Source organism: Zeugodacus cucurbitae, chromosome 3, assembly GCF_028554725.1.
Source record: "Zeugodacus cucurbitae isolate PBARC_wt_2022May chromosome 3, idZeuCucr1.2, whole genome shotgun sequence".
Taxonomy (NCBI): Eukaryota; Metazoa; Arthropoda; class Insecta; order Diptera; family Tephritidae; genus Zeugodacus; species Zeugodacus cucurbitae.
This window is the reverse complement of record NC_071668.1, coordinates 67,744,327-67,768,173: the sequence shown is the minus strand read 5'-3', so window position 1 is coordinate 67,768,173 and position 23,847 is coordinate 67,744,327. Positions and strand designations below refer to the sequence as shown.

Sequence of the window (23,847 nt, the reverse complement as noted above, 5' to 3'; positions counted from 1 at the left end):
ATTCTTCGAGGCAAATCAAGTAATCATTTCAGATTTATACGATTCCAGCTGTAAGTTTTATTTTTGCTGAATTCATCGTTAATTTTTCTGCGCTACAGAACCCGAAAATAGTGTTTTGAGAAAGAAATTGTGAACAGAAGGTCTGTGACCCATTGAAACATTTTAAAGGAATAATCGGGAAGAAATATTTAATGTTATACTTAGCTACTTCATGTTAGACTCTTCCTAATTTTAATCCTTTTCAAAGGGTACCAAACCATTAAATTTTATAAAATCGATAGGAATTGTTCAAAGTCCATGATAAAAGATTTAACTGTTTAAATTTTTAGCCTGAGTTTCTTCCGCAGTTTTGGCAACATGTTTCGAAGTAAATTTTCTTATTTATCCGTTATAAATTGGCTCATGGATTTTTTATAAGAATCATTGTAATCCCAGAAAAGCGCTTGCAATACTTCTTCGAAATAAAAGAGGTTTATTTCCAATTCCATAATTTCTATAATTTCAATAAAAATTTATGTAATCACGATTCGAATTATTCATTCATTTTATTCGTCTTCGAAAATTTAATCAAAAAAAAATTTAATACTTCTGACGATTAGACTTAATTGAGTCAATAAGCAAATTTCCATTTATTTATTACAGCAAGTGACAAAATTAAAGAGCTGTCTGTATGTTTTGGAGGGAAAATTAGCAAAAAATCATTTAAACCATATTATTTCAGTTGACACTAATTTTTCAATTCATCCCAGAAAAGCACTCGCAATTCTTCCTCGAAATAAAATCGATTTACTTTCTATTTTCTATTTCACAATCTCAATGTTTTTTACTAACAAATTAAGCTCCAGCGATTGACACAAAGATTTAAAGCTCATATGTAACTTTCAGTACTAGTAAAGTTCATTCGTCAGCTACAGAATTTTCCTAAATTTACTATTTTTATAGACTCTATTGAAAGAAGCATTACAAAACCTCGTATTAAAGTTTATTTTGTAAATTGTCTCAAGTGGATTCTAAGTATTAGTTTGCCAAAACTAGCAATTATTTTGCAAGATTTTTTCGTTTTTCTAGCCACAAAAAATGTAACTCAATAAGAATTTTCAGATCTTGACCTGCTGGCATAGTGTATATATGTACATATTTACAGTTCAATGTACCGTAACATTAAATGGCGATATAAGCAACTGTGAGCGCATAAATTACATAAGGCTAAATTAATAATTACAGCACATAGATAAATTACATATGTGTATAGTATATGGAATGTAACTGCTTGAGGTGAGACACTAGGAAATCTCGACAGATCAGTGGTTTTTGTAATGAAAGTTTTTGTGTCGACGATGACAGAAGCAAGGATGGAGAGTGTGCCTAGAACTAATCGAGAAGTTAGAAAACGGAAAGTGGAAATTGAATATTATTAAATTATTTTTAATAGGACTACTGTTGTCGCTGCGAAGGTAAAGACGATCATCCTACGCTATTTTTGCGATAAAAAAGCTTTTAAAAAATTGTATTGGCCTTTCTGAGGAAGTTTATTATATAACTCATATACAAGTAGATCGCGAACGACCCGAAGTAGTGAAGTTTACAGTTCTTGGTTGGTTTTAAGTATATTTCCTTCTTGTTATATGGTCCCGACTATCACACAGAACTGATATTGTCAGATCGGCAGCCTCGACTCCTATTCTTGAACTCATTTTTGAGGAAGAAGTCTAAAATTAGTTGGATCTTCTTTAGCCTCTAACTAGAATTCATTTTCAATTCATATAGATATGCTTCTTATTAGAAAGTTGAAGTGTCCGAATAAATTTAGAACTAATTTTGTTGAAATAAACTTATAGTACATATAGATGAAGTAGGGCAGCTTGACTAGACCGATCTAAAATACTCGACAACTTACATAAGGTTCACGCACACCGGGACATAGAAAATATCTGAACAGCTCCATGGAGTCTGATAACTCATCTAATCTTCATTCGTCATTCGTTTGGTACCTTCTTAATCCGTTTCGATTTTCCTGGTAACCTGAATGTTCATACCTTCTCGAAGGCTTCATCCAAAACCTTTTGATTATTTTTTTGAAAGGTATGAAGTTTGGTGAAACCAGGAAACCCACATAAACTGGTTTTCCTAAAAATATTCGCGACAATCGCTTTCTAATTCCCGTCAAACTCAAATTATATATAGCAGCGAAGTTCAAAATATCTATGTAGTCCACTTAACAGCTGACAGTTGACAGTTGCAGTGTTGCAATTCAAGTTACAAAGTGGAAAATCACAAAAAGTCAACAACAACATATCAAACTGACCTCGTATTTAAGTAGTGTGCAGTAATGCAAAAAACAAGTAAAAATAACTTCCCTGCTATCTTTGTTGTTATGTTTGCTGTCTCTCCTCTAGTATCTTTCATTGTAGCCAAGCGACGTTGCATGGGCATTATTACTGTGAAATTTTTGTTTATTGTGCAAATACGATATTCAATGGGAGATTGCACTGGCGGAGGTCGTCGCTGAGTTTGGCGCTGCGTTTGTTGATAATGTGTATTTGTAGAGACAACTTTTAACTTTTATATGGCTCATTTGCAGTTTTTTTTTGGCGACAAATGTAATTGGAATAAAAGTTATATGAGTATTTCATGTATATATGAAAGGTTATTTCCTAAAATAGAACGCTTATAAGGAGTTTCACAAGGGGGAATATTAAAAGTCTCGCAAATGTCAGGTCAAATCTAGGAGAGTCATTTTTGTGCTAAAAAATAATAAAAAAACTTATATAACTCATTGTGTTATGAAACAGAGAAAATACGAGTACTCTTCAAGTAGCGGCAAAATAGTAATCTCTAATCAGTTGAGTGTGTTACAGCGGTGTATTTATATACACACATACTTATACATATATGTATACCAAGCACATTGCGAACTCGTTACTGCCAGAAATTGCTTGGCTAGCTTCGTCGTCGGCAACAACTGCTGCTGCCACTGCTGTTGGAAAGCGCAATTATTTATGAAGATGCACATTCACTTCCGCGAAAGTTGAGTTAAGCATTTCAAATATTATTGTTTGTATGTCGTGCATTTAAATGCTTAACAACAAAAAATTCTACTAATTACTCGCTCGTATTACTCAAAAACGCAACAAAGTGCTGACTTAATTACCTATTAGTAATTATGAATGTGCGGTGCATGTGTAACAAATATTATAATTAACTAAAATTTATACAAACAAAATTGTATAAAAATGTGCTTTAAAGATTGCGGCACTTAGAAGGAATACATGTTAGACAGGGCGTATGAGTAATTTTATTGACAGGATTAAATATATGTATGTATGTATGTTCACCTCTAATCAGGCGTAATATAGTAGAACTAAATTGAGATAATAGGTTCAAAATTAAATCTATTCCTATCTTATATTTGTTAAAACATTCATACGGACTTTTAATTGAGTCAATTAGTAAATTTTCTGCTCTAAGAAGTGTACAAAAAATTTATTATTGACTCAATTTTTATAACGGATAAATAAGGAAGTAAATTCGATATAGACTCAGTTAAGTATGATTAGTTGCTGTGAATGAATTCAATTGAAATACAATTGAACTTCCATAACTCGAACGACTGTAACTCGAAGTACTCCATAACTCGAACTCTTGAATTGGTTTTTGAAGCCTTATTTCATACAATTTACCTTCCGTAACTCGGAAGTCTCTCTAACTCGAAGTTTTTTTGTGGATCATGGTGACTCGAGTTAGGGAAGTTCAACTGTAATAGGTGTTAAGCAATAGTTTTTCTTATTTTCGCTTCATAAATATTAATAAAGCTCTTTAATTGAGTCAATCAGTAAATTGTCTGCTAGATTTTGGATCAAATTAAATTTTCGAAGTTAAATATAATGAATAAATAATTTTCCTTAAAACTTTAATTCAAAATTAGTCGAAAATTTTCAATCGTCGTTAGGTTTCATGACAATCTCCGGAGCTTTATCATCTTATCTTTATTTTCACGAAAGCTCCCAATCTTTGTAAAATTTCGTGTCAATCCTAGAGCTTCATTTGTTAATTGGATGTTACATGAGAACTTTCAAACTTCGTTAAGTTTCGTGTCAATCCCCGGAGCTTTTCTCTTACTTGAAAGTTACACGAGAGCTTTCAATCTTCATTAAGTTTCGTGTCAATCCCCGGAGCTTTATTTTTTTAATTGACATTAAAGTCAGTGATACGAAGAATATTTTTTATTTTCAGTAGAGCTGAAGTCACCGATCTGCGACTTGAAAAAAACTCATTAACGGCAGTAACACTGGCCTGAGATTATATGGATCCATAGAAGATTTTTTAAATACTTTACTGTACGATTAATTTTAATAGTCTATTAATTCGGAGATTTCTTAAGCAGCTTTCACAAACAAAAACAATATTTCTAATTATCTTCCGGGACATTGTTTCAGGTTTCAAGTCGTCTTTGAGATATGAATAACACCTGATCAATTTCAAATCACTAGAACTATTATGGACTACAGGTAGATCTCAGAATTCATTCCAGCTTTGTTTTTAGTAAAATATTTTGGAACAAACATTGTGGAGAATCCTTAGTTTATATATGTATAATCCAATACTAGATCCATATGAGTCCAATGTTCAAGCCACCATAGCTGGAAAAGAAAACTGACCCGTAAAGACAGCATATTACATACAGTTTTTTTTTGCTCAAGTTGACAAAAAATGAGTAATAAAAGCAGATAGAAGAAAAAGACAAAATTGATAAGAAACGCTTTATCGCTTGCTGGCAGCTCGTAGTGCGGAACTGTTGTGTACATAAACGCGCGTTGACAAGCGTTATAATAACAAAAATAAATCCTAAAATAAAAAAAATGTAATAATAAGAAATCAAAATAAGAACTGTGTTGTTGTATTTATAAATAAACTTGTCTATATGGAAGAGGAATAAAAAGTACAAAATTCAAGCAATTCAAAGGGTGCAATAATCAAATGGAAATCATACATAAAAGCGTGCTCTTACATATTTATATTTACAAATATAATACGTAGATCAATCCAAATACAGATTGCACACAAAATTGGTGAATTTTGGCAAGAAGGTCAGCTGTAATGCCTAATAAGTACTTGGTTAATTGAATTGATTAGGTTGTAAATTGTCTCAACGAGTTTGGTAATGACAACCACGCATTTTAATTTACATATTTATTATTTCGGGGGTTTTAAGGGGCATTCCTAGTGTAATGGCCTAAAAGAAGGTGATTTTTGGGAATTTTTAATAAAAAAAAGTACTTTATCAATTATTTCAAAATTTTAAGAACATATTTATACATGTTTCAAGAATATACCGACAAATATACAAAAATAAAATTCTCCTTAAACTAGATAATATTGTCTGTACAATTGACAATATGGCGGCGTTTTAAAAAAAATAGTCGAATTTTACCCAAAATTTTGGTCGTTTTTGGCCTGCCAAAATTCGATTTTTTGATCAGATCAAAAATCGATAGGTCATTGTACGGAGAACTATATATAGAACATGTAAAAAAAAAATTCGATAGTGATCGGATCATTTGTTTTTGAGTAATCACTGCATCAAATTCGGAAAATGCTGTTTCGAGAAAAACGCGTTTAAAGATAAAATGATCGTTTTCACTGTTACCGAGCGGCTGCTCTTAAAAAAAAACTATATCAAAAACTTTTTGAGATATCGATTTGAAATTTTAGTATTTCTTCTTTTTTAAGGTGTAATATACCGAAATATGAAACAAACAAAAATTTTTTTTTTTTGAAATTTCACACTAGGTGTGCCCCTTAACGGCAATCGACATTGATTTTTGATTTCACAGTTACATAAAAAATTACCTAATTTATAAGCAATTAAATGTTAAGACATTTACCATATTGTTTAGGTCAATTAGCTGAGACAATTAAGATATGAATTGAATTGAAATTAATGTAATTTTAAGGAATGTTGATCGGGACAACATGTGTCCATTCCAGCTACGTAGACTTGACTGTATGAGTCAAAAAATTTTGATTTGATCAACCAATGCGATGTCGAATTTTGCTCCATTGTGGAATAATTATAGTTAGAAATTCTTCTCTTCTTCTCTCCATACGCAGGATTGTAATGAGGGATTTATTTATATTTTTCTCAATTAAATACTAATTGAGCAATTAGTTGATTGCTGTGTTGTATAACAAAGATAGAGGTTATTCCCTCAAATTCTCTTAATTGCTTAATTAGATATATGTTAGAACATTGTATTCTATATACTAGCCTAAATTTAGTAAATTAAAGAAAATATTCATAAAGTACACAAAAAAAAAATAAAAATATAAAAATCTTGCATCTATTCTAGGAAATTGCTTTTGGACCACCCTTTGTATTCACATATTCATCAAATATATATTTTTTTTATATTTGCTAAATGACGATGGACATCGCGTCAAATTCAACTAAATCGTGCAAATTGTATAAACGCTTTGTTAGCTTTCCGACACTTTTTTTGACAGCGACTCGTGCGTTGGCGTCGTCATAAATAAGTAAATAACATAAGCGAGCCAAAAAAGTTGAATAAAAAAATCGTAGGTCAGTTAGATAATTAAAATTAAATTGTAAAAGATGGCAAACTCTAGTAAACAACTTTATTAGCATAGCAATAACGGATAGGCGCTAACGTAGTCAAGCAAACTAAGACAAAGATGAGAAGGTGTGAAGAAACCATAAATCTAATACTTCTTTCAGATTATAACAAATTAAATTTTATTTTTTTGTCGAATTTCTGTAGAAATTTTGAATTTTATGTTACCTAAAAATGAAAGACCTTTAGCAAATATGACTTCGGTCGTCTTATGAATCTGTCTACATATGCGCGTCTGCAATTTTTTTTTTACGATCAAACGGATGCGAGTCACGTACTCAACCCGCTCAGCTAGTCGGTAGACATTTTAAGTAGATATGATAGTTTCGAAAATATATATTAACTATATTCCGCCCTTCGATTATTAGGTTAGGTTAGGTTGTATGGCTGTTCTCCAGAGGGAAACACAATTAGACTATGAGAAGCCAGGCTCACCACTTGATTATGTATTAAGATTCGAAAAAACGCCTGATTCTAATAAAAATCTGCAACAATTGTTGGCTTCTACGTGCGCTATTTCGGGCGGTTGTTCGAAAAAGTGAGATCCGAGAGATGTTTTCTTGAGCTGTGAATCACGATGGAACAAAGGCTAGCTAGAACCACTACGACTAAACGGAAGGGAATTTTGCTAAGGATGAGTTCTCTACCTCTTCAGGTACATCTCTTGCGATTCACCTTAAGCCAAAAGGATCTGGCGACTGCGCAAGTGCTAGTGACTGACCACCGATTGCCAGCTCAGCCAAAGCTCACCTGTCCAGTAGTATAACAATACAATAGGATAACTCTACTGTGGAGACTGGGAGAACGATGCCACTGATAGAGAGGATAAGCATTCGGTAACCAGTCTTGAGCATAGTCAGCGAACTCTAGGCTGATATCGCCGTTTTAGCTGGATCTTCACTTCTCTAAACGTCATTGCGCTTCGGAGCAAGACATCCGACATTGCCTTAATACATAGCAGCCATTCCGCTTGAAAAACGATGCAATAGTCGGAATACCCTTTGATTATTTAAATATTTTTAAATAAAAAAGTTGATTATATACACAAATGCTATAATAAAACTTTAAGGATTACTTTCATGGAATATTCCTCAAAACCTTAATTTCTGTGTTTCGTCTATTCTTATCATCTTCATACATCGTGAGAGCATATAAATCTATTACTTTCCAAAATTAAGTCCACATTTTCAACTAGCTTTTCGCTAGGAATTTTTAATAGAAAGCTATTTATAGGGCGTAGTCAGACCAACTTATACGTTCAGGGTTGATGTAATTAGATAGCTATCCAAATAGTCCAAAGAAAAAGAATGAATTTGGATTACGATCATTCCAAAAGCATTCGGGTCTACGTGATCGGAAGAGATCCATGTTTTATGTAAATTATATTTAACTCTAGACTGACAACTGTAGCAAGACAAAAGTATTTTGGAAATATTCTCTTAAACTAAGGATCTTTTTTGGTACCAAATGAAAGGTAATGATTCCCTTAAACGATATAAAGCTGGAAAATCCAGTTTATTCAAGCCTGTATGTTTTCCATTCGATTTTTATTTTTTTTGTAAGGTAAAAATCAAACAATTTTTTTCCTCTGGAACGAACGCAATATTTGTAACCTGATTTAGTGAAATGCTCCACACTCACTTTGCAATCAAAAATAATTATAGATTTTTATCAAAACCGTTAGATATCTCCAAATTTACCTCAATTAGCAGTTCGAACTGCCAGCAGCACCGGAAAATATATATATATATATTATACCATATATACGAAGCATCATAATTAATAATAAAGTCCATAAGTAAATATTTACATTACGTACTACGTATGTACATCATATAAAGTTAATTCACACCAGTTTACAATCTAATTCGCATAAGTACGACGAAAACATACAAATAAGTGCGTGCAAAGCGAGAAAGATTTTGAAGGTGCCGAGATATGCGATACAATCAAATGCGAAGCCGACAATTTTGAAAAATTGCAAGTCAATTGAATTTGTCTTTATCTTTCCATGCTATTAAAGTGGAGGCAGCAAATTATTTGTGCAAATTGCAAATTGTAAAATGAGCGCTCATTTAGTGTTTAGTATTGTTGTTGTGCAAAATGATCTCATTAGCGTACAACAGTGGGGGGTTTGAATACGCGTACAAATGTATCATTACTTACTTTAACCGGTTTTATGATTTTGACTGCAATATTTGGGTAATTTTTTTTTCCAACTGCACAGAAATAAGTAAATGACCGCATGGTTCCTGTTGACTAATTAGTTGCAAGTGAGAGGGTTTACTGGTTTTAATTCCTTGAAATTTTGAAGTAATCGCGATAAAAAATAATAATTCGTTGCTCTCAATTGCTTATTGCACTGTGTTTGAGAACTCACGGAAGTATTAGAATAAATATTGTATTTTTTATATACTGAAGAACATACATTTATCAATGTTCCAAGTCAATATGTTACCTTCAAAATCTCATAGAAATCAGTCCTTTGCATTTTCGAGACTAGCTAGCTATTCGACTACTGGTCTCTTCAGTAAATATCTGTGTAAATGAGTTATCTGTCGTGTTTATCGTTTTTTGTGGGTTATAAATTTGTGTACACACCGTTTATGGAGACCCGACTAATTGAACGACTCTGAAAGCCTACAAAATCACGAAAGTTAACTTTGGAATACTTATACGGTGGAACTTCTCAAACTCGAATCATCATAATCCACAAAAAATCTTCGAGTTAGAGAGACTTCCGAGTTATGGAAAGTAATTTGTATGGAATTTGACTTCCATTGCCAATTCAAGAGTTCAAGTTATGGAGATCTTCGAGTTATAGAAGTTCGAGTTATGGAAGTTCCACTGTATCTAGCACCTCTCGAATAAATTACATATCAATATCCATAGGATATTAGAGGTTTAGAATCAAAGATCCTATAATCACCTGCCAGTATTCCATTTACATTAATTCGTGCCTATATCAATCGTCAAAGGGCTAATAGCATTTTCGCAGAGGAGTTAATTGATTAATTAACCGGCCTTTGCCTGATTAAAGCGCTGATTTAGATCGATTTGAGTACCATACAATGAAAAAGTTTTGTTTTACTCATTAGTACATCGAATACAAATCGAGGTAAAAATGGAACTCTACGGGTCGGTTGTTAGGATTATTGATAAAATAGCATTCAGCGGGTGAAACTTGCAAACTTCTTTTGAACAGCAAAGAAAAATGAATAACAGCAGAGCTGAATCGAGTAGCTGGCTGTGTGAAACGCAAAAACTGGTTTATCAATTATAATCTTAATGTACTTAATTATTTAGGCTGTGCGAAAAAGCTGTAAACCAGGACAGATAGGGCCAGCAGGACGTTGCAATAAGTCATCATTGTATTAGGACTAACTTTTAGTGGCAGATAATCTTAGTCAAATAATTATACTCAATTAGATTTTGTAGTGTAGATTTCAAAATGTCAAATGTCTATGATTTTAAACAAGATTCAACTGACCAGTTCATAATCAATATTGGTCCTAATGGTGAGGTAAAGTCAGTTGGAAATGCTAGTGAAATATAAACAGATACTATTATCTTATGATACCAAATCGTTCGTAGTCATAATAGTGGTCCAACACTAAATGCGATAAAAAATGTCAATTTACTACATATGTAAATCAGACTATATCCCCCAAAGTTAGACTTCTACAATGACTTTCAGGTTAGGATACCCTCTAGACGTGAATGGAGAAGGTCTAGAAATAGATGAGAATACAATTTCAATCTATACCGACGGGTCCAAAATGAACTGCGGAGTAGGTACGGAGGTATTCTCCAAGGTTCTAGACACATCTCTCTCTATCCGTCTACCAAACGCAGTCAGTATCTTCCAAACGGAAGTGCTTGGCATACAGAAGGCCTATGAAGCAATGTTGAACAACAATGGATGGATACAGAAAGCGATTATATACACAGACAGTCAAGCAGCATTGCTGGCCTTGTCGTCTCCGGAGATTAATTTTCACGTAATCAGCAACTGCATTAAGGTTTTGTGCTCATTACCAGAAAAACTCAACCTGTCCATTATATGGGTGCACGGCCACAGGAATATTTACGGAAATGAAAAAGTAAATGAATTGGAAAAACAGGAGCCTCTTTAGCCTCTCTAACAAAACAGGTATGGCCCGATTATAATAAGATAAAAACGAAGGATTTATTAGATAAATCCAGGAAAAATAACAGGACACTGGCTATTTGGAAAACATGCGCTGAAAATGGGTTTGCCCCATAACCACATATGTCGCTCCTGCAAACTAGAAGACAAAAAGAAAACGGTTTTCTACTACCTCTGCGAATGCCCGGCCCTAGCTCAAATCAGACACAGGACTCTTGGCAGAGCGGGAAACGATATTGCCCTAAATTTTGAAATGTGATGTCACAAAGCTTTTGAGCAAGCAAGGGGCAGGCCCTTGTCACACAATGTCACTTCTGAATGAATTCCCCCCCCCCCCCCCCCTTCTAGGTGTGACGTAATTTATGGATGGCCCCTTGGATGACCGGCCTCAAAAAGAATAACAGAAATAAGTAGTTTCATAGAGAGCACAAAATGGTTCAAACGCCGAGATAAAACGCAATAGCATTAATTACTAAGGTCTTACAATAGTGTAACAAGCGCTAATTGAGCCCACTCCTACCTACCTAATAAAGGTTCGGCACATCTAAAAAACACCTTTTATTTTAGTCAGAAATGAAGAAACTGGAGTTAAACGTCTACACAAAATTTATTACAGTAATAATCCCTTCAGTGACAATGATCGATTTGTTAAATTTTTGAGGAAAAAAATTGCACGCTTCAAATCTGTGAATAATTTTAATTAATTGTTTAATGCAAATGAGGTAGAAAAGTACCAGATTCTATAATCAGAATCATACATCTGATATATCATATATACATATGTATGTGTATATACTAATTTTTTATCCAGATGTCTAGTATGTTAAATGTGAAAAACGTGAATGAATTAATCATGTTAATTAAATTTATGTCACTAAAACTACGCGTGCGTGAAAACAGACTTATATATATTTATATATTTAGATACACATATTTGTTATATGTATACATATTTAATTCCATTATTTATAAAGATTATTAACAAATTCATTAGCCCCTATGCATGCAATGCCACGAACCGAAAGTGATTTTAAACTCTGAGTCAAGTTTTTTATTTTATTTTTAAACAAATTCGGTAAATAATCAGAATATTTATCTGTGAATTTTGAGAAAAGGACTCGAGTTAGTCATTGTCGTATTGATTATTAAACCTACAAGGGTCTGTAAACGTTTAAACGAGGAGCTCGAAGGTCAGTTTCCAGTTGCTGGTCTATTGGATAAGACTCTTATAGCTTTATTTGATATTGTGCCTAGCGTTTATCGCATAGTCCTCTAATGAAGCAGAAGACCACGACTGTGGTTAAAAAGGATTCTCGGAGAATATATTGCGAATAAGTGCAAGTAATAGGGGATATCATTTGCATTGCAACAGTGAGATAATGGATAACTAATCATCTCTTGTTAGCTCGATTTACATATGGATAAAAATCGACCGTTTTTATTAAGTAGTCGGGTAAATAATATGGACATCCCTAGTATATTAGGATTATTACTTATTATTATATGAAAGTACAACATTTGAAGGATAATTAAAAAAAAGTTTTATCGAAAAATAGCGAGGAATAACGGATTTATCGTCGATCTCTGCAGGCACCTCGAAAAAAAGTTGTTGTGCGGTGACCAGCCTACAGCATCACTGGATCATCCGAAACCAAAAAATCAAAATGCTTTCTTTAGTTTATTAGTTTATCTTTCAATTGACGTTGAGTTTTTTTTAATCTTTCAATTTTTCAATTTTTGGTACCATTTTCAAGCCAAAATGACGATTTTAGACGAAAAAATCGACCTACTTGTTATTGTAAAATTGTTAGTAATTAAAATTTTTGGAAAAACTCGACGTCATTCGAGAGCTATAAATATGTAAAATATTTGTTCAAAATTTCAAAACGATCGATGCAATAATTTTTTCTGTAGGCTGGTCTCCGACTTTAAAAATTAAAAATGACATATTTGGGAAAATGGATTCAAAGTTTTGTACACTCAGCGCAGGTAGCTGGAGGTACCGATATTCAAACTGCTGTAACTTGGTTAGATTTTCTCCGAATGACCTAAAATTTTAACACAATATTCTTGAGATGTTGCTGGTTCAGAAAAAAAATATAAAAAAATAATGAAAAAAAAGTTGTCAAACCTTACCCCCCCTTAATCGACATATAGCGAACACTGTATTCTTTATAAACTGAAATAGATCCTAACCGTTTACCGTGACTCAGATATATCGAAAATGCTTGGTGAATCTCTATTTTTCTGTCTCGAACAACTTAAAATCATGGAGTTAAATTTTTCTAATGAAAATTAAAACAAAAATCCCTAAAAGAAGCCGGTTAAAATTTGTACTCGAATCTAAGCCCTTAAAGTTTAATTAGATTAATAAATGCCGACGTGAAGACTCAAGAGCTTTCAACAAGCTAATAATCTTTCTTCTCCTTTTTGACCCGTGTATTACTCTTTTTGGTACTGACTCTAATTGAGGTACGATAACTGCGCTATTTTAATGAAATCAGGGTCTTAAGTTTCGAGGGTGTTCAAAAGTCGCAATATAGTAAGTAGAACGGCTTTATTCATCATTTCAAATATACCGCACCCACTACAGTCAATAATACGTGATTAAGACATGTACGGATTTAGATCCGTGAAAGGTATGCCAGCAAAATTGCATTCCCAAAATAATTGAGGATTGTTTTCTGCCGCTGCAACAACAGCAACAATTAACTTATTTAATTAAGCGATTAAAAAATTCATATTCAAAACATGCCTCAGTGAAAAAGAATTGGTCCGAACCAGCTAACAGCTGCTTTCGTTTAATTAGTAAAATATTTTCAATAACTCAACTGTTTAGCGGTAAAGTGGTTATTTCTGTATGCATATAACTAATAAACGTATTTATCACGCTCTTCAGATCGCAACTGGAAATTGCTACTATATATTTACAGTTGTGTTAATATTAGCTATTCTAATTGACTGCGCGCCGGCCACTTCTAACTAACGGTAAACAAACACAACAATGTCTAAATTAGTAATTAAATGGAAAATATCTTTCCGGACTAATAAATAAAGAGAATCAGTGGGACATTATTTCAAAATTATTTTATTTTTTTTTTTTAATTTGACAAAATTTGAGTGAAGTGGTTTTTACAGGTATTCAATTGTTGTTCAATTTATTTGTAATTAATTGATCAAACATTAATTAATTGTTATTATGAATTTTATATAATTTGTATTGTTTTATAATCAAATTTATTTGAAGTAAGTGGCTGACGTTGGCACTCATAATGAGTGTAGTATCTTATCTTATAATTAAATGGTAGTTTGAAGCGCATATTGACAATTTGTGTCGAAATTTTGCGAGAAACTTTTTAAATGTGCTATATATTTGTACTACTAGTACACATTTTGTGAAATTTCTGTAGTCTGATTAGTTTAATTTTTTCTTTAGGTGGCAACTCTATCTATATTTCTTAATTAAAAATCTTTAAAGATGCTTTTTGAGAATCTTGTTTAAGGGGTTAGGGGTAGTCAGAATATAAAAAAAAATCAATTTTTTTACATTTTCGTTAAGTGTAAAATCTTAAAAATATTCTCTGAAAATTTGAAGTTGATCCTTTTCGAGTTATTCGACAAATAACAAAGATCGCTCGGGCGCTCCAAAACGCTCGGGAGCAACTTTAAATGCGTTTATCTCAAACCTATGCTTTTTGAACTGGTGGCAACTGTAACTCGATAACCGCTCAGTAGATTTTAATTAAATTCATACAGCTTTTAGAATATATAATAAACTCATGCCGGATCGAAGATTTTTTTTCAAAAATTTCGATTTTTTAAGACCAATTAACTTTTCCCGAAAATCTAGAAAAAAAATCCTGTGGCCGCCATTTTGTTCGATCAGGCCCAGGATTATCTATTTATAAAACATTTTTTTTTATCCGATTGATTTTAGATGAATCTCCAAGGACTTATGATTGTCACCGCAAGGACCTTTTTCTGAAACTGGTTCAACACAGACAGCTATAACTTTGGAAATTATAAATTTTTTTCAAATTTTCGTAACTTCAAGTCAAAACATTGTGTAATCATGCCTTAGTATTACTTTTGTAAATTAACATGATTTAATAGCAAAAAAAAATTACCGAAAATTCTCATTTTTTCGTTTCTCTGACTACCCCTAACCCCTTAAGCGCTACACAAAAATTGTGTACTATTTAACATGGTTATATTTTGAAAGGTGGCAACCATGTTCAAAAATATATCTAAATATACTAAATATTTTCTTAAAGGTTTCTTCAAACCTCTTATATTTTACAAAAATGTTGCTTTAATTTTTTTTGTTGGCAACTCTATTACGAATTGTCTTACATCCTTATCAATAGCTTCCAGCTATTTTGCGATCCGACTAGTGTGGGTACCCGGTCACCGCGGAATCGTTAGTAACTGTAAAGCGGACAAGCTTGCAAGGCAGGGCACCCTAGCTACATTGACGTCGGCATGGGAGCGCATTGGTAGTCCATGGTCCATCTACGCAAGAGCGCTGAACATGCAGACTACGCATGAGCTCGTCAAACGCTGGTCAACTACCAGTACTTGTGCAGTGGCGAGGTCCTTTTGACCCTCTGTGGAGCGTAAGCGGTCCTTTCAACTGTTTTCTCTGGGCAAGGTCCATCTCAGCGCCATCATAGGTGTACTTACGGGCCATTGTCCAATGGGTAGCCATGCGGTGAGACTTGGGATCGTGGCGGATGCAAGTTGCCAAAGCTGTATGGAATCATCTAAGCATTTCCTTCTACATTGTCCAGCTTTTGCCAGACTGAGGTTGAAACACCTCGGAAGGCCTTTTTTCGGCGATCCTAGCGTATTGGCTAGAATCGATATTAGCCGTCTTAAGAAATTTGTATCGAATTCCAAGCGTTTTGCTGAATCTTAAAGGTCTTTGATTCACAGGGAGTTTTATTGGTACCACAAAGAACAGCGCCAGGCTGTCTAAGTGAGATCTTCTGTTTTTGCAGATATAGACGAAATATGTCAAATTGAAGATTTACCGAAAACTGCTGGAGGCTTTCTATAATGTATGCTGAAATTTTAAGAAATTTTTAATTTCATTTTCAAATAATGGCAACTCTATTTCATTCCACATTCAAATTTGAACATCTTTGATATACTTTCACTATTATTTTCCGAGAATTCTTGTCCAACCTCAAGGGTTTTATCAGATCACTACTGATTTAAAAATCATGCCGCCCATTTTTTACTAAATTTTCCTCTCTCATTTTACAGACACCCTGCTGCAATAAATTCTACAAATGTCGTTTCTGTCACGATGAAAATGAATCGCATCACTTCGATCGTAAAACACTAACCGAATTGATTTGTTCCGAGTGCAATACACGACAAAAGGTGCAGGAGCAATGTGAGGCGTGTGGCACGCGATTTGGCAAGGTAAGTGGTATATGCATATTAGGTTGGCAAATATCTCCCTTCCGCTTTTTTGCTCTTCTTTCAATGCTTTATACAAAGTGCTACAGTGATCAGATTTAGTTCAAATATGCGCCGTTTCGTTCGATAATATGTTTCCATCTAGACGCTAACTTTATAATATCCCCCTCGTAGAAGCCCCCCTCCTTATTTGTGGAGAACTGAGCCACTTTTCACAAGAGTCTTTTGAGTTCAACTTTACATCACCAAGGGCGTTCGCCATAGATAGGAACGGGTAGTATAATCACTTGGCGCTATGTCCGGGCTATATGGTGGTTACGATAAAATCTGCCATCCGAGCTCCCGTAGCTTCTGACGAGTCATCAATGAAATGTGTGGTCTGGCGTTGTCCTCGTGGAATGCTACAGCCATCCTGTTGGTCAATTCTGGACAGTTCTGGTCGATTGCCCGCTTCAAGCGGTCCAGTTGTTCGCAGTAAATGGTAGAGTTAAGCGACTGGTCAAATGGGAGCAGCTCATAGTGGATGATACCCTTCTAATCCCACCAAACACCCAGCAAAACCATACTGGCCGGCAATCCCGTCTTGGCCACTGTTTGTGACAATTCACCAGCCTTCGACCACGACCGTTTTCGCTTGATATTGTCGTATGTAATCCATTTTTCGAAATTCAAAAGACAAAAAGGCAGAAGGGGGGTTATTTGCCAACTAATACATAGATACAATCTTATACGAATTTGACATTTCATGTGAAGCAGTGGTTCTCAAACTATTTTTGTAAACCAGAAAACCCCGAGCAATATTATTTTTTCTTTGAGAAATATCTCTGAGAGATGCTCTTTCTCCTTTTATGACTCTTTTGAAGGAACCAGAAACTTTTTAAAAATGTAATTAAAAAGTTTTATGATCTAAAAGTACGATATTTTTTTCTTAAGTTAGGAACATATTTCCTAGACACTAACAAGAATCTTAAGCTTAGATAGATCAGACCAAAAATACATATTGTTTTGAAACCAAGTCCATCTAGATCATAAAAAAGGGAAATCTCTTATAACTAAATACAACAATTACAATATATGTGACCTGGTCTACGGAAAGGGGGCTTAGGTGTCAAAAAATCAATTTTCACTTTTTAGTTGATTCGGATGGAAGATGAGAGTTGTTTATTTTTAACAGCTGTTTCCCAGAAAACTAGTTTTCGCACGTTAGCTCCCTTATCGTAGACCAGGTCACATATATTAAAATCATTTTAATAATTATATTTTTTAATAATTTTCCCTTAATATTCTTCACAGTACACCTGCCTGATCTGCAATTTATTCGACGACACCAACAAGAAGCAATATCACTGTAACGGTTGCGGCATTTGTCGCATAGGTGGCGCTGAGAATTTCTTCCACTGCAAAGTGTGCGATATGTGCCTGCCCATTAGATTGAAGATCGATGGACATCGGGTAAGCAAAATCACGATTTTTAAATACAAGCATGCCACAGGTCGTCTACGATTCGCTACTGCTATGCTCGTTAATCGCTTGGGATTGAAAGAATTGCATATGATAGCAACAATAAGTTGTCCAATTGAAACTCGCCAAGTTTTAGCGAATCGAAGACAACTGCTAACCACTAATATAAAGTATAGAGTACAAAGTGCATACATCCATACCTTTCTTTTATTGTTGCTGTTTTCTTTTCTTTTCTTTTTCTTTTCATTTCATTAAATTTCTTTTCATTTATCTTCATCTGCAGTGCGTCGAGAACATCTCACGTTCACATTGTCCCGTTTGTCTGGGCGACATACACACCTCACGTATACCATGTCACATACCCGATTGCGGTCATCTACTACATAAGACATGCTTTGATCAATTGCTCAACTCGGGACACTATACATGCCCCATTTGTCAGACATCGTTAATTGATATGACGGCTTTATGGGAGTACTTGGATGCGCAAGCGGTGTCGCTGCCTGTACCAAAGAAATACGAGAATCAACGTATACATATTTTTTGCAACGACTGTCATAAGGTAGGCTACAGGCTGCAGTTGAAAAAAATATATATTTATTTTATTATTTTATTGTATATAGCACTCATATAATGTTTTGGCACTTTCCTTTGTAGGCCTCCAAGACCAAATTCAATTTTATCGGTTTGAAGTGTATGCAATGTGGCGCTTATAATACAACACAGGATGTCAAGCGACGTATGTCATTGGTTACAGGTGAATAGCAGCAGAGATCTGTTGTTTGCAAGATATCTGCTAAATGCTGTTGATTTGATTTTTTTACAAAGCAATATATGCTTACTATAATTAATTTGGAATTTGTTCGCAATTAATTTTATTTTTTTCTTACTTTTTTCATATTATTATTTTTATACTCTCGCAACAAATGTTGCTAAAGAGAATATTATAGTTTTGTTCACATAACGGTTGTTTGTAACACCCAAAACTAAACGATTTAGATATAGGGTTATATATACCAAAGTGATCAGGGTGAAGAGTGGAGTTCAAATCCGAATGTCTGTCTGTCCGTCCGTCCGTCCGTCTGTGCAAGCTGTAACTTGAGTAAAAATTAAGATATCTTGATGAAACTTGGCACATTTCTTTCTTGGCACCATAGGAAGGTTGCTTTCGAAAATGAGCAAAATCGGATCAAAACCACGCCCACCTCCCATACAAAAGTTAGGTTGAAACTTACAAAAAGTGGGTTAACTCACTAACGAAAAAAGTCAGAAACACTAAATTTCACATAAAAAATGGCAGATGAAAGCTGCACTCAGATTTTTTTACAAAATGGAAAATGGGCGTGGCGTCGCCCACTTATGGATCAAAAACCATATCTCAGGAACTACTCGACCGATTTCAATGAAACTTGGTTTGTAATAGTTTCCTTACATCCCAATGATATGTTGTGAAAATAGGCCAAATCGGTTCACATCCACGCCTACTTCCTATATACAAGAACTTTGAAGACGATCTGAATCGTTTACTTTACAGTATATAAAGAAAGCACTAGTGAAGATATCGGTGCAGAACGTTGCACAAATACTACGTTTATAGTGTGGCAGGCCCATTTTAAAAAATCGCCAAAATCGGACCATAGGTTTTTAAGGCCCCATATATCGAACACGCGGACCTCGGTGCTTCTAACCTAATATTATGGTTTCCAACTTTCAATGGACTTTATACAATATATATGACGAATAATATAAATAAAGTTAAATAAATAAATTGCGAGAGTATAAAATGTTCGGTTACACCCGAACTTAGTCCTTCCTTACTTGTTTTCTATTTGCTTTAATTTTAGTTCCAATAAGTAAATATAATATTTTTATACTCTCGCAACAAAAGTTGCTACGAGAGTATTATAGTTTTGTTCACATAACGGTTGTTTGTAACACCCAAAACTAAACGAGTTAGATATAGGGTTATATATACCAAAGTGATCAGGGTGACGAGTAGATTTGAAATCCGGATGTCTGTCCGTCCGTCATTCTGTCCGTCTGTGCAAGCTGTAACTTGAGTAAAAATTAAGATATCTTGACGAAAATTGGCACAAATATTCATTGGCACCATAAGAATATCAAGTTCGAAAATTGGCGGAATCGGACCATTGCCACGCCCACAAAATGGCGAAAACCAAAAACACATAAAGTGTCATAACTAAGCCATAAATGAAGTTTTTAAAGTAAAATTTGGAATAAAGGATCGCACTAGGAGGGTGCATATTTGGATGTAATTTTTTGGGGGAAGTGGGCGTGGCCCCACCCACAAATCGGTTATTTGTATTTAACTCGCAAACCAATGAAGCTATATAAACCAAACTTTCTGCAGTCGGTTCTCTTACGTACCCCACCACACACCAAGAAAATAGTTGAAATCGGATGATAACCACGCCCACCTCCCATACAAAGGTTAGGTTGAAAATTACTAAAAGTGGGTTAACTCACTAACGAAAAACGCCAGAAACACTAAATTTTGCAGAAGAAATAGCAGAAGAGAGCTGTACTCAGATTTTTTTTACAAAATGGAAAATGGGCGTGGCATCGCCCACTTATGGGTCAAAAACCATATCACAGGAACTACTCGACCGATTCGAATGAAATTCGGTATATACTATTTTCTTGACACTACTATTTTCCTTATAACTCAATTTTGAAATCAATCTTATTCCTTCACTTTATAATGTAAACATAAGGAACCAATGAAGATAGCGGAATAAAACTTTACACAAATAGTGCATATCATCTCTGGCTTCGCTTGTGAAAAAATTGTCGAAAACGGACTATAACTTTTCAAGGCCCCAGATATCGAACATGTTGAACTCAGCGCCTAAGGGTAAATTTTAACCGAAAATTTGGGTAAATCTCTCAGATAATTTAATGTAATTCATAGGAAATATAGTGTTCTGTTAAAAAAAATATTAAAATTGAGTCATAATATCTCCATATACCTAATTATTGGTTTTTCAAAAATACGGTGGGCTTTATTCCGCATATATGTATTGGTTAATATTAGAATTACCTCAACCCTCATATAGTATATATTACGATTTTCGTTATTCTATTAAACTTTATGCCGAATTTATGGGTTAATTAGTATGTTCTCTTAATAAAATTTCTTCAATAAATTGCGAGAGTATAAAATGTTCGGTTCCACCCGAACTTAGCCTTTCCTTACTTGTTTTATTTCTGTTTAAAAAATAAGGTCTTGTAAATAAACCAAAAATATTTCGATATTGATACATGGATAAATTTAGTTAATGAATGAAGGAAGAAAGAAAATATTGAAATTTGAATTTTTGAGAGAGAGAGATTTTTTGTGCATACATATATGAGCTCGATAAAAATAGTTACATATAATAAAAATATAAAAAGTCCTTCGTTCATTAAGGCGTTAGGGGTAGTCAGAGACACACACAAAAAATGATAATTTTCAGTAATTTTTTTGCTATTAACCCTCTCATGCCCGAATTAAAACGTGCGGAGCTAACATTTTTTTTAGTACAGATATATATTAGACTTAACTAAAATATGAAGTGCGGAAAATGCATACTGAATGAATACGTGCACAGCTCATAACAGAAAATGTTACTGTAAGCTTGCACAGCACATAGGTTTACATAATTGAAAAAACCGCTGGTCAAAAAAATTTAAATAACAAGATTTAGAAGCCGGTAAGTACAATGTTGCCTATAGGCAACATTTGGCATGAAAGGGTTAAATCATGTTATTTTACAAAAGTTATAATATGACATTATTCTACAATGTTTTGACTTAGGGTCACGAAAATTTGAAAAAAAATTATAATTTCCAAAGTTATAGCTGTCTGTGTTGACCCAGTTTCAAAAAAAGGTCCTTGCGGTGACAATCAAAAGTCCTTGAAGATTCATCAAAAAGCAATCGGATAAAAAAAATAGTTTTATAAATAGATAATCCTGGGCCTGATCGAACTGTTTTTTTTCAAAAATTAACAAAATGCCGGCCTCAGGAAATTTAAAAAAAAAATCCTACGATCAGGCCTGAGTTAATTATGTATTCTAAAATCTATATGAATTTCATTAAAATCTACTGACCGGTTATCGAGTTGTCACCAGTTCCAAAAACATAGTTTTGAGAAAAATTAAATTAAATTTAAAGTTACACCCGAGCGTTTTGGAGCGCCCGAACGATCTTTGTTATTCGTCGAATAACTCGAAAAGTAATTATCGGATCAACTTCAAATTTCCAAAAAATATATTTTTACGATATTACACTTAACGATAATGCCAAAAAAATGGATTTTTTGAAAATCCTGTCTACCCCTAACCCCTTAACTAGATAATGTTATTTCAAAGATGTGTGCAAAATTTTAACAAAATGGCTTCACAACTTTTTGAGATATCGTGTCCACCCACTTGAAAATTTGAGTTTTGAGATAAATGTGTTTAAAGTTTTACATTCGTACTGACGTGACCTGATGGGCGGAAATTCCAAAGGCTATATCTCTTAGAACATTACTCGGATTGATTTACACTATTTAATAATTAAGACAAAAAAAAATTTCATATTTTTAAATATTGAAACCCATTTATCCTCCTAAAATACATATTTCACATTTATTAGGTTAAGTTTTTAAAATTAATTAAAATATAATTCTCATTTTTGATATTTATTTTTTAATAATTTTTTATATATAATTTAATTTTATTATTTTATTTTATAATTCAAATTTTTTATTTTAAGTTTAATATATCTTTAACTTAGTTTTATCCAGTTTTTAATATATTTTTAATTTTTATTTTTATATAAAATATAATTTCTTGTTTATTTTATGTTTTCATTTATTTTTAATGTTTTTTTTTAGTTTTATTAAAATTATTGTTTTTAATATTAATTTCATATCTTACTTTACTTTTATTTATTCATTATAATATATAATTTTATTATAATAATAATTAAATAGCCTGTTTTAATATAATAGTATTATTTTTTAATTTAATTTATTTATATTAATTTTTAATTTGAGATTTATTTTATAGAATTTAATATGATTTTTTAATTTAATTTTTAATATATTCTTAATATTAGTTTTTATTTAATTTCTTATTTAATTTTTATTTAAATTACATACATACATATATATTTTTATAATATATATTCATTCTTTACTTTTAATATGTGTAAATTTAAATTTATATTTTTTCTTAATTTTATTTTATTTAACTTTTATTTTTTATATAAATTATTACCTTTCATATAATTTTATTTAATTTATTTGTTACTTTTTTTTTATTTTATATATTTTTTCGTTTATTTTATATATAAATTCACCTTGTTTAACTTTCTGCTCACTCTTCCTTCCAGATGAACCATCATCAGCATGACGACGCACCCATTATCATGCAACCTCACAAATTTTTGCAAGCCAAATTTTCATCCTATCTTGTTGGTTTCAACGTTAAACACTGGAACTCTTGCCATTTTGAGATTGTACACTGCTAAAGTGATCGCCGTCAATGCTACCACAAAGGAATGCTGGTATGCCATAAAAAATGGTGACTCAAATAAGTTTACGCCCGCTAAACATAACATTTCATTATTATAGTGAAGCGTGAAATAACTGCAACTAGTGCTACTGCTAAACTATATGCACAGACATGTACATGCACATACGAGTATGTTTATGTGTGTGCGGTTGTGGCAGATTAACTATAACGGTATTTGCTGTAAAGTAGATGACTCGTAAGCTAATTCGATTTGGCATCGAATACCTGTATCGAATTAAATACAACGTATAATTTTTAAATTACACTACTAAATACGATAATATTAAAGCTCATCACACATTTGGTTTTTTCGTTTTTTTTTTATATTTTTTTTAAGCATTTTGTAAAGTCAACGAATTTTATTACATTTTATTAAATAAAGTACATATTAAAATAGCTGTTAGTATTTGATAAATATAATATATGCAAATATACTACAAACGTATTTATATATACTCATATGGATGTATATAGATACATACATATATACATTATTTAATTTTGGTTATTATTCTCAAGTGAGTTCGCATAATTTGTAGGAAAGCTATTAGAAATGTTAAAGTACATGTAATCTTTGGTATGTATAGAAATTTTAATTTACAACAACAACTAA

At 32.9% G+C, this 23,847-nt stretch overlaps 1 protein-coding gene across 3 annotated transcripts in view; it reads left to right on the top strand.

The window, feature by feature from the left end:
• LOC128920400 (putative uncharacterized protein DDB_G0286901) overlaps positions 1-23,507 on the top strand; it is a 37,209-nt gene extending 13,702 nt beyond the window's left edge. Inside the window, exons 2-7 of one of the 3 annotated variants that reach the window (XR_008470447.1) lie at positions 16,051-16,212; positions 17,503-17,661; positions 17,954-18,232; positions 18,328-18,427; positions 23,053-23,226; positions 23,294-23,507. Coding sequence is in view for 2 of the 3 variants with exons in the window: in XM_054227590.1 (XP_054083565.1) it covers positions 16,051-16,212; positions 17,503-17,661; positions 17,954-18,232; positions 18,328-18,427; positions 23,053-23,072 (720 nt within the window). In the remaining variant the exon portion in view is untranslated. Of the gene's footprint in view, positions 1-16,050; positions 16,213-17,502; positions 17,662-17,953; positions 18,233-18,327; positions 18,428-23,052 lie in introns of all 3 variants that reach the window. The other 2 variants (XM_054227590.1, XM_054227591.1) reach the window with 2 other exon arrangements.
• Positions 23,508-23,847: the final 340 nt, after the last annotated feature.